Here is an 11,082-nt window from a genome sequence, read left to right on the forward strand (position 1 = left end):
TATACTATATATATATATATGTATACACATATATGGGTAAATTTGTGTGTATGTGAGCAAATGTATGTATATGTACACATATACTTATATTTTCATATGAAGAACTTGAGATTTACAATGGTGATATTAGTTGACCAAGATTTCACAAAGGGTGAGAAGCAAAAAATTACTTAAATGCTAATCTATTCATGCTAATTCTATGTAATTAAACAACAGAAGCATACTCTCTTTGCTCCATTTTTGTATACCACTCAAATAGCTAATGATATATAATCAAACTTCAATTATATGTCCCAAGTTTACCTATAATTTCCATGTAATTGTGCTAATTTTATTTAAAAAAAACTTGTTACCAAACACTTTGATTCTTCCATTCTATAAAATCTCAAATTCACTACAGTTTCTTCATTTTCAGATCCATAAGTAAGGTAGTGAAAAATGAACTCAAGTGTTGTAGAAAACACATTAAAAAATGTTTTCAGCTGAGATTAGCATCTTATTTAAATAGACTCTTCAGTTAAACATAGAGAGCTAACAGATGGTCCATGATATTATTCATTAAATACTGAGGGATATCTGAGAGTGAATATCCAGAATGATTAGGGGATAAAAGTCAATCATTTTACAATTGTTTTGTTTTTAAAGTAAGAAAATATTAAAAACTAATTGAATCACATGCCTATTTTTTAATTTTTAAAATAAATATTTTTAAGAGTAACCTACATACTTGTCAAGGGACATATTTATGAGAATAGAAGAAGATGCAGGCAGGTAATCACTAACACATTAGCATAACCCATGTTTATGTACCTATGCTACCTCCACATAAATTCCTTCTAATTCATACTACAAATATTTTTCTAAATAATATTTCCTTATTATTCTCAAATTATATGTAAAAACTTGAACAAACATATTTTATTCAACAATACATAAATAGAATCTGAAAAGTGGAGAGTTTGCAGGAAGTACTCACACGGAGACAAAGACTCTAGAGCCAGGGGCACAAGAAGCAGGTGAATGTAGATATAGTTGGCCTATTTATGTACCTCAGGGGGGAAAAACTTCTGGTGGTAACCAGTGAATCAAAGGAAGAGGATACAAGGACAGAATATTTTTTTCAATGTTTTAAGTTCCTGGGTAGGAGAACTTTTAGGGTGAAGACATTTCTGGGTCATGGCAGAGAAATCAGAGTACAGGAGTATATGAATGAAAAGGAATGAACACAACACGTGCCTGGATAGCGTCTTTAGAATGTTTTTGAAACTTTTGAAAAATTTTGGAATTTGAGAGGTTCATATGAGGAAAACACTTGTTAAAATTTAATTGCTATAAAAAAGAAAGTATTGACCATTTTGTTATTGGTATTAATATCAATATCATCTAGCTACTTCAATAAAACTTCTCTGTGTATTCTACTTCATTATGGCCCCCATATTTTATTTCTATTTTATTTAGAGTCAGTGCTACACAGTTTATCATTTAATTCTGTTATATGTCATCTCTTAGTGGACAGGTCAAATGAGACAAATAGATTAATTCATGTGATGTCACTATGTTCAGATTACATGGAGAATGTTTGTACATGCCATGATAAACCAATTGTCTGTTCTTAAGCTATAATTCTGAACATCATTACTTAAATCCTAAATTAAAGAATTTATACTCTCTTCCTTAATGGATCAATTTCCCCTCCTATCACCCTTCCAAAAGCCCTGCTGTGATCCTCTTCTTTCTCCACTTTTCCTAGATGACTTTTTCAGTTTTCAGGGTGTAATGATCATCTCTAGAGAGCTGCTCAGCTGTTACTCCCAACAATGATCACTCTTCTGAATTCCAGTCACATACTACCAAAATCATTTCCATCATCTTCACTTAGATGTTATCTAAAAATCTCAAATGCAAAAAATCCAAAATGAAGTAATAGTATCTCTAAATCTTCCCTTTCCATAACTTTCCTCTGTCAGTTTAGCATACTATCTCTCTTCTAGTCAATTGTCTTTAAAATCTCAGATTTATTTTTTACTTCCTTTCCTTTTATTGGTCCCTTTATTATTTGATGATTTTGTCAGGTCTAATGGATAATATCTCTATATCATGACATATTGTCCCTCTTCTCACTGATATTATTATAATAATTTCCTAATTGGTGTCATTTGCCTCTGCTATCTCAAATTTTTTTTAAATGCTTTATTAACTTCTGATTTACATCATTCATTTACGCCAGATTTTGAGTTACAAATTTTCTCCCCGTTTTTCCCCCACCCATCCCCCCAAAACAGCAGTCCCACAGGATATCCTCACCTCTGATCTGCTCTCTCCCATATTTTCTCCCATACCCATTTCAACTTTTCCAGTAGGGCATGGTGGATCTCTATATTTCCCAATTACATGTAAAACAATATTGATAATAGTATATATATATTTAAATGTTTGATTTTAAAACTTTGAATTCCAGATTCATTCCCTTCCTCCCTTATCACCCACCCTTACTGGGAAGATAAGCAGTTCAGTATAGGTTGTACATGTGTGGCTAATGCAAAACAATAACATAGCAGATATATTGTAAAAGACTGACTATATTTCCCTCCCTCCTATCCCACATCCCACTTGTCCTATTCTCTACTTTGATCCTGTCCCTTTTCAAAAGTGGGTGCTTCCAACTTCCCTCCCCCCCCAGCCTGCCCTCCCTTCCCTCCCCCCCCCCCCCCCCCCCCCCCCCCCCCCCTATTCTCCTGGAGGGTGAGATCCCCTATTTAGTTTGTATTTCCCTCCCTCCTCAACCCAGATTCAATAGGAATAAGGTTGACGCATTCCCTTTTGCCTTCCTATTCTTCCCCTCCATTGTAACCATTTTCCCTTGCCTCTTCTGTATGAGATAGTTGCCCCACTCTGTCTCTCCCCATCTCCTCTCATTATATTCCACTCTCACCTCTTAATTTCACCTTTTAAGTATCATCCCTTCCTGTTAAATTGGTCCCGTGCCCTCTATCTATGTATACCTGTAAACATATATACACACATTCACATATATATTCATATGCCTGCATACCCTCATATAAAGACATATATATATATATATATATATATATTAAATATATTTCTAATCCCTTCAACTACTGAGAAAAGTTTCATAAGTTACAATTATTGTTTTTCCATGTAGGAATGTTAATAGTTCAACTTTGGCCAAGTGGCTTAGCAAGCAAGAGCACCGGCCTCAGTGCCGGGACGACCTGGATCAAATCCGGGCCCAGACACCCAGCACCACACCCAGAAACAACAACTGGCCGTGCAACCCCGAGCAAGCCACTCAACCCCAATTGCTTAAAAAAAAATAGTTCAACTTTGATAAGTTCCTTATGATTTCTTTTCCCTGTTTACCTTCTCATGCTTCTCTTGCTTCTTGTATCTGAATGTCAAATTTTCTATTCAGCTCTGGTTTTTTCAGCAAGAATGCTTGAAAGTCCTGTATTCCACTGAATGACCATATTTTCCCCTGAAACAGGATACTCAGATTTGCTGGGTAGGTGACTCTTGGTTTTAATCCCAGCTCCCTTGACCTTCAGAATATCACATTCCAGGCCCTTCGATCCCTCAGTGTAGAAGCTGCCAGATCCTGGGTTATCCTGATTGTGTTTCCACAGTATTCAAATTGTTTCTTCCTGGCTGCTTGTAATATTCTCTCCTTAATCTGGGAATTCTGGAACCTGGCTATAATATTCCTAGGAGTTTTCTTTTTGGGATCTTTTTCAGGAGGTTATCGGTGGATCCTTTCAACCTCTATTTTGCCCTCTCGTTCTAAAACATCAGGGCAGTTTTCTTTGAGAACTTCCTGGAGGATGCTTTCCAGGCTCTTACTTTGGTCATGGCTCTCAGGCAGTCCAATAATTTTTAAATTATCTCTCCTGGATCTATTTTCCAGGTCAGTGGTTTTTCCCATGAGATATTTCACATTGCCTTCTATTCTTTCATTTGTTTGGATCTGTTTAACAGCATCTTGATTTCTCATAAAGTCATTAGCTTCCATTTGCTCCAATCTAATTCTGAAGCAGTGATTCTCCTCAGTGAGCTTTTGAGATTCTTTTTCCATCTGGCAAATTTGACTTTTTAAGGCATTCTTCTCCTCATTGCCTTTCTGAGCCTCCTTTGCCATTTGAGTCAGTCTGTTTTTTAAGGTATTATTTTCTTCAGTCAGGCTGTTGACTCTTATTTCATAATTTTCTTGCATTGTTCTCATTTCTCTTCCCAATTTTTCCTCCACTTCTCTTATCTGCTTCTTAAGGTCCTCTATGGCCTGTAACCAGCTTGTATTTTCCTTTGAAGCTTTTGGTGCAGGAGTTCTGACTTCACTGTTTTCCTCCTGTTCCATGCCTTGCTCCTTCTTATCCCCAAAATAGGAGTGTAATGTTGGAATCTTCTGTCTTCTTTGTTTCCTTTGCCTGCTCATTTTGCCACTCAATGATTTGACTTTTGGGCTTTTTGCCACAGTAGGACTCTGCCACCAGACAGGGGAGTTTTCTTCCCAAACGCTGGCGTTTTCTCAGCTGCCGGCGGTATTAGATGGATGCCCTCTCTGAGGTCTCCACACGCTCTGGCAAGCTGGATACACACCCCAGGACCTCCACCCTAGACTGCAATCCAGATCCAAGCAGGTTAAAGCAAGAGCGATTACCCCTCAGACTGGTGCTTGGTCCCCCTACACTCTGCAGGCCAGGAGCTGAAGCCACCACGTGGCGCTGGCAGGCTGTGCTGGCGTCTCAGTGGTTTCTCCCCCTGGGGGTAAAAGCCACGCACTCCCACTTACTGGGTCCCAAAGTCCAGAATGCACTGGCCTCTCACCTTGTCCTTCGCATCTATGTGTTGATAAATCTGGAAACGGCCACAGCTGCTGCTGATCTGGAGTCCCTCTGGCTGGCGGCTGGGTCAGGCCCGCTCTGGGGCTAAAGCCTCGGGTCAGGCCCGCCCTGGGGCTAAAGCCTCGGCGGGGCTGGGCTCGGCTCTCAGAGCTCTGCGCTGGCCGATTCCTGCCGGCCTGCCGGGCTGTTCTCAGCGGGAGGTTAGCTTCTCTGTGTCATTTTGTGGGTTCTGCAGCTCCAAAGTTTGTTTAGAGTCCCCTTTTTACATGGATTGGGGAGGGTGGAAGCTGGAGCTGCGGGAGGGTCGTGCTTCTACTCCACCATCTTGGCTCCGCCCCTCTGCTATCTCAAATTTTTAACCTTTTTAACATGTCAATTATCATACTGCTATTTCTAAAACATATATGTAACAATCCAATCACATTTTCAAGGGCCTTCTGCGATTCCTTATTGCCTCTAAAACAAATACAAACTCCTATCAGACATTTAAAACCCCCCAAAATCTGATTGTTACTTATATCATCAGTCTTATTTCATCTTACATACTTCAATCACACTGCATACCAGCTGGTGCTAAGGATAGAGTGCTGGACCTGGAGTCATGAACAACTGAGTTCAAATACAGTCTTAGACTCTAGCTGTGTGATCCTATATGAACTGAAAAGTCTTTCCCTTTAATGGTCAGAGGAAGAAGAAACAAGTGTAAGTAGTTAGTAACTCATATTAAATTGACTCAAAAGAAATAGAACTTATAAAAGTAATGGCAGATGTAAAAAATGTATATTTAGAAGAAAAATTCAGGTAGTGAAATAAATGAGCAAGAAGGAGAGGCATAGCAAAGGGACTTTAGATAAGTGTGAATGGAAACAATATAGAACATGGACTTGAAGTGAGGAAGATCAAATTTCAAACTGAATCTCAAACATTTACTAGCTGTGTGACACTCGACAAGTCACAAAATTCCTCCCTCAATTCCCTGAACTGTAAAATGGAAATCATAATAACAATCTACATCACAAAGTTATGATATTGTTACGGCAAATCACTACTTACAAGCCCAGACTAAAGTAGCCAGACTGCCTCCCATCAGCATGCATGATGGACAATCAGAAGATGGGAGTGTCATTTATGAGGAAAAGCAGGAAGGCCATTGTCCCTGGATTGTAGGATATGTGGAGGCGAACAAAGTGTAAGAAGATTGGAAAGATAGGAAGCAGCCAGATTGTAAAAGGTTTTGAAACCTAAAGATTTTATATTTGATAATGAAGGTAATAGGGAACCACAGGAGATGACTTTGCCTCCAATAGTTCTCATTTCCAATGCATCTTCTATGTGGTTGCCATATTGGTACAGTTAAAGCTAGTTTTGACCATTCCACTTCCCTAATCAAAAAGTTTCACTAGCTCCCTATAGCCTCTAGGATAAAATACAATTTTCTTTGGTGTTTAAAGACTGTTACTGTCTGATTTGAGATTACTGTCCCAAGCTTATTGTGTTATCTTCCTCCTTATCCTCCTCCTTCTTTTTCCTCTCTTCCTTCCCCCATATTACTGTCAAACTAACCTACTGTATGACCCCATACCTTTGCAAAGATTGTGCTGTATACTTGGTATGCATTCCCTACTCACTAATACCTTTCAGAATACCTAAATACTTTTTGAGTGTCATCTCCTTTCCATTTCTCATCAGTTTTTTGTGCGCTTTTTATAATGATTATGTGTGTGTATTTATTTATTTATCTATTTATCTGTGTAAGTGTTGATTCCAATCAGTAGACCTTAAACTCATTGAGGATAGGGACTATGTTTCAATAATAACTTAGAACAGTGTCTGGTACATATACACCTGCTAAGTTGACATGAATTAAAATTTTCCCTGATTGAATACATGTCATGTGGTAGCATACAAATTACTTGGGATAACTAATAATTTTGAGAGAGTTTAATTTTGTGACCGTGATGATTGTGTGGGTGTGCATGATTCTATTGGAATGAGGTTGCCTCAGTATGAACCTTGACCAGATGAAATGGTGCTCAGCTAGTTTTCCCACCTTTAGTTAGTTCTCTGTCAGTTGAATGCTGGTTTTCATTCTATACACAAATTTTTCATTGTCCTTTTTCATGATATTCTTAATTCTGTGGTTTTAAAAATGAATATCACTTCAAGGAAAAGCATAAAAGCTGGAAGAACAAACTTCAGTGACAGTTAATGACATTTCATTAGTTATTTATGCAGTAGAGTCAAGTATTTTGAGGATCATTAAATTTCACAACGAAACAGGATGAGTTGCACCTAAATGCAAAGATAATTAAGATCACAAATAAAAAATAATATACATAAATCAGGGAGCTGTCCAACGTCTACTTCTTAGACTGATGGATGAGAGGGAAGTAATGAAGTGTTGTTGGTGAACGGTACACCTGAAATCTTGCGGAACAAGGAAACAGAAAGTTTAACCTGATGATTCAGGTTCACCTGTGGTGGAGGCCATGGTAGCAGTATCCATGATCATACAGACTCCCAACTGCTTTCTGAAGATGCTGGAAGGAAACCTCAAGGAGACCCTTTTTGCATGGCCTGATAAGAAATCCAATGAGAATGATGAAGAAATCTGAAAGAATCTTGAGAGATAAACCAGTGTGCCTACATCAGTGATTCTATTGGTGTACATTAGGTGGACAACACAAGTCATCCAGAACCTGCTGGGAGGTAGATTCACCCTTTTCATTTTTGATAATCATAATTTGGTTTTCTTCCTTCTTTGTTTTATCATATTGACTAAGGGTCTATCAATTTTATTGTTTTTTTTTTCATAAAACCAGCTCTCAGTTTTATTTATTAATGCAATAGTTTTTTTTTTAAATTTCATTAATCTCCCTTTCGGTTTTCAGTATTTCTAATTTACTATTTAATTGGGGATTTTCAATTTGTTCTTTTTTTAGCTTTTTCAATTGCATGCCCAATTCATTGACCTCCATTTTCTGTAATTTATTCATGTATGCACTAAGGGATATAAAACTTCCCCTAAGAACTGCCTTTGCTGCATCCCACAAATTTTGGTTATGTTCTCTCATTATTGTCGTTCTCTTGAATGAAGTTACTGATTGTTTCTATAATTTCTTGTTTGACCCACTCATTCTTTAGGATTAAATTGTTTAATTTCCAATTAGTTTTTAGTCTGTCTTCCCATGGCCCTTTATGGCATATGATTTTTATTGCATCACGATGTGAAAAGGATGCATTAATATTTCTGCCTATCTGCACCAAAGTGTGAGGTTTTTATGCCTGAATACATGGTCAATTTTTGAGTATGAGTCATGAACCAGTGAGAAGAAAGTATATTCCTTTTTATCCCCATTCAGTTTTCTCCAGAGATATATCATATTTATTCTCTCTAAAATTCTATTCTTCTCCTTCACTTCTTTCTTGTGTATTTTGAGGTCAGATTTATCAAGTTCAGAGAGGGCGAGATTAAAGTCTCCCTCTAGTATAGTTTTGATATCTATTTTTCCTCTAATTCCCTTAACTTCTCCTCTAGGAATTTGGATGCTATACCACTTGGTGCATATATATTAAATAATGATATTGCTTCATTCTCGATGGTGCCTGTTAGCAGGATACAGTTTCCATCCTTATCTCTTTTAGTTAGATCTATTTTTGCTTTTTCTTTATCTGAGATAAGGATTGCTACCCCTGCTTTTTTTTTACTTTAGCTGAAGCATAATATATTCTACTCCAGCCTTTTACCTTTACCCTGAATGTGTTCAATTGTCATTTCTATTTAGATAATTCCCAGATAATTCTAAAAGGTGCCATAGAAAATGAAGCCATATCAGTTCTTGACACATATGCACCAAACAATATAGCATCTAAATACTTGAAGTTATTTGAACTGGAGGAATAGAAAACAAAGTTATAGTAAGTATCATAATGAGTATGCTGCCTTTGAACCTAGATAAATCTAATTATGTGAAAAATTATTATTAATAACAAATGATTTGGGCAGGTCCAGAGTTCTCTCTCTTTTCTAAAGTGCTGATTTCAGTTCAGTCTCTTGAAGTGCATTAATAATAATGATATTGGACTAACTCTTCCTTAACTTGGTTGAGACCCAACTCAAGTGGGGAAGTTTTTGTGCTCTACTCAGGTTTGGGTGGGGATAAATTCTTCAAATAGATTATACAAGGCTGGAAGTAACTTAGAAGTAAATGATATAATCAAAGTTCATTTGGATAGGTTCATCCCCTCATTGTAATATTCATTCTGTCATTAGTTGTTAGCCAGTCAGAGTTGATTGCCATCATTGGGAACACACCTCTTTCAATGGACCATGAACCTGCCACCACAATTATCTTTGGTCTAAGAGAAAGATGGTCAAATGATCATTTTTTAATTAAAATGCTGCCATTATTAATAAAATGATTAAATTGCCCTGAAATCGCCTCTTGAACTTTTAAAATGCCACCATTAAAAGATAAAAAAAGAAGTTAAAAGATCAATAAGATTTTAGAAAAGTCAGATATGATTATTAATCTTTGGAGATCACTAAACATGAATAAGGATCACATAGTCTTAACTGGGTATGGCACCTTTACAAATAATTATTAAGGCACAAAAGTTTCACAAAAGAAGGCATGTTAAACTTTATTGGCCACAATGAAATTTAAAAAAAAACAATAAAAATTTAACTGGAAACAAAATAATTTAATATTAAATGATTAGTATATAAAAGGACAAATCACAGAAATAAATATTTCATAAAAAAATGACAGCAATGAAACAACATACCAAAACATTTGAGATACAAATTGCAAGTTGTAAATCTGGTATTTTCTTGACAGAAATTTTTCTTGACAGAAATACTTAAGTTGTTTGCTATTTCCTTCTCCAGGTCATTTTAATGATGGGGAAATGGAGATAAAAAGGTTAAGTGAATTGTGCAGGGTCACATAGCTAGTAAATTTTTGAGGCCAGATTTGAACTCAGGAAGATCAGTCTTCCTGACTTCAGGCCTGGCACCTGGCACCTGGCACTGTGCCACCTAGCTAGCATTTGATCTTCAGGGTTTTTAAAATATATTATCATGTTATCTGCAAATAATTACAATTATTTCCATTTGATTTTTGTAAAATTCAAAATAAAATAATTAAAAATTTTTTAAATGCAGAAACTAAACAATCTTTACCCTTAAAGAACTTACTTTCTACATGAAAGCAAGCAAGCATAATAAAGTTATTCAAAGTAATACTTTGGAAGGAGTGGGGCTTGGTGTCTAGAATGCTTCCACCATAAGTGGTGGAATCTGAACTTTCAAGAAAGTGACTAATTTTTGCAGATTGACTGTGAACTTCCAATTGATTACAGGACATTGCTTTTTGACTTGCATAAATAAATGACAGTCCAATTAACACAATTTTGATTTTCTTATCTGTTGTTTAATTAAACATTGGAGTAGTTAAAGTTTCAGTAATAGTATCAAATGTGTGCCCCCCAACACCAAACCAAAGCACCAAAATAATAATAATTTTTTAAAAAAGAACAAAAGTTCTTCACTTACCTGAAAGAAGTAACAAAAGAACTATCTTTTCATACATCCTCAGATGGCACATTTGTTTTCACAATTCAGTGAAAGAAAAGCCAAATACTCCAAGGAGACAAATACCAAGAAATTTTGGCTGGGCAGTCTCCTGCAACGGTCTTTTAAATTTATCTGTCTTGCCCATGTTTCTGAGACATAAATCAGTTATCATCGGCAAGAAATGGCCATTCAGCAAAGACGAAGAATATATCTCAATGACTGGAGGGTGTATTTCAGCCAACTCAGAGCTTTCAAGGCAACATTGGTGGAGACAAACCAGAAACTGTATCTAAGAAATTCTAGGATGAGTATGCAGAACTACGTGGACTGTTTTTCCTTTCAAATTTTGAAATATTTGGGTAAAAGATAAAAATTCATTTTGATATTTAGTAAATTGGGAAATTTTTAAAAGTTTACAAGCTACAATTATTTTTGGTTGGTCTTGAATTGGGAGATAATGCATATGTACAGATGGAAAGGTTTTCTCACCTGGAGATTGTCTGAAGAAGTGAAATGGAACTGAATAGAAATATGAGCTTATACAGAGCAGGGGAGCTGGTGGAACAGTTCTGTCTAGAATAGCAACATCAGTCAAAGAGTCCACTCATCTTCCCCCCCCCCCCTTTTTAAAAAGTGATATTTTCCCCC

General features: G+C 36.5%; 1 protein-coding gene across 4 annotated transcripts in view; it reads right to left on the reverse strand.

Moving 5' to 3' along the window:
* The window catches only part of GYPA (glycophorin A (MNS blood group)), a 77,950-nt gene extending 67,278 nt beyond the window's left edge, over window positions 1–10,672 (reverse strand). For all 4 annotated transcript variants that reach the window (XM_069105450.1, XM_069105449.1, XM_069105448.1 and 1 more), the window contains exon 1: window positions 10,414–10,672. In XM_069105450.1, the coding sequence (XP_068961551.1) occupies window positions 10,414–10,465 (52 nt within the window). In that variant the 5' untranslated portion in view covers window positions 10,466–10,672. The remainder of the gene's footprint in view (window positions 1–10,413) is intronic.
* Between the last annotated feature and the right edge of the window lie 410 nt (window positions 10,673–11,082).

This window comes from Petaurus breviceps, unplaced genomic scaffold, assembly GCF_028583685.1.
Source record: "Petaurus breviceps papuanus isolate PSGF00001 unplaced genomic scaffold, PetGlider_PUasm1.0 76, whole genome shotgun sequence".
NCBI lineage: Eukaryota > Metazoa > Chordata > Mammalia > Diprotodontia > Petauridae > Petaurus > Petaurus breviceps.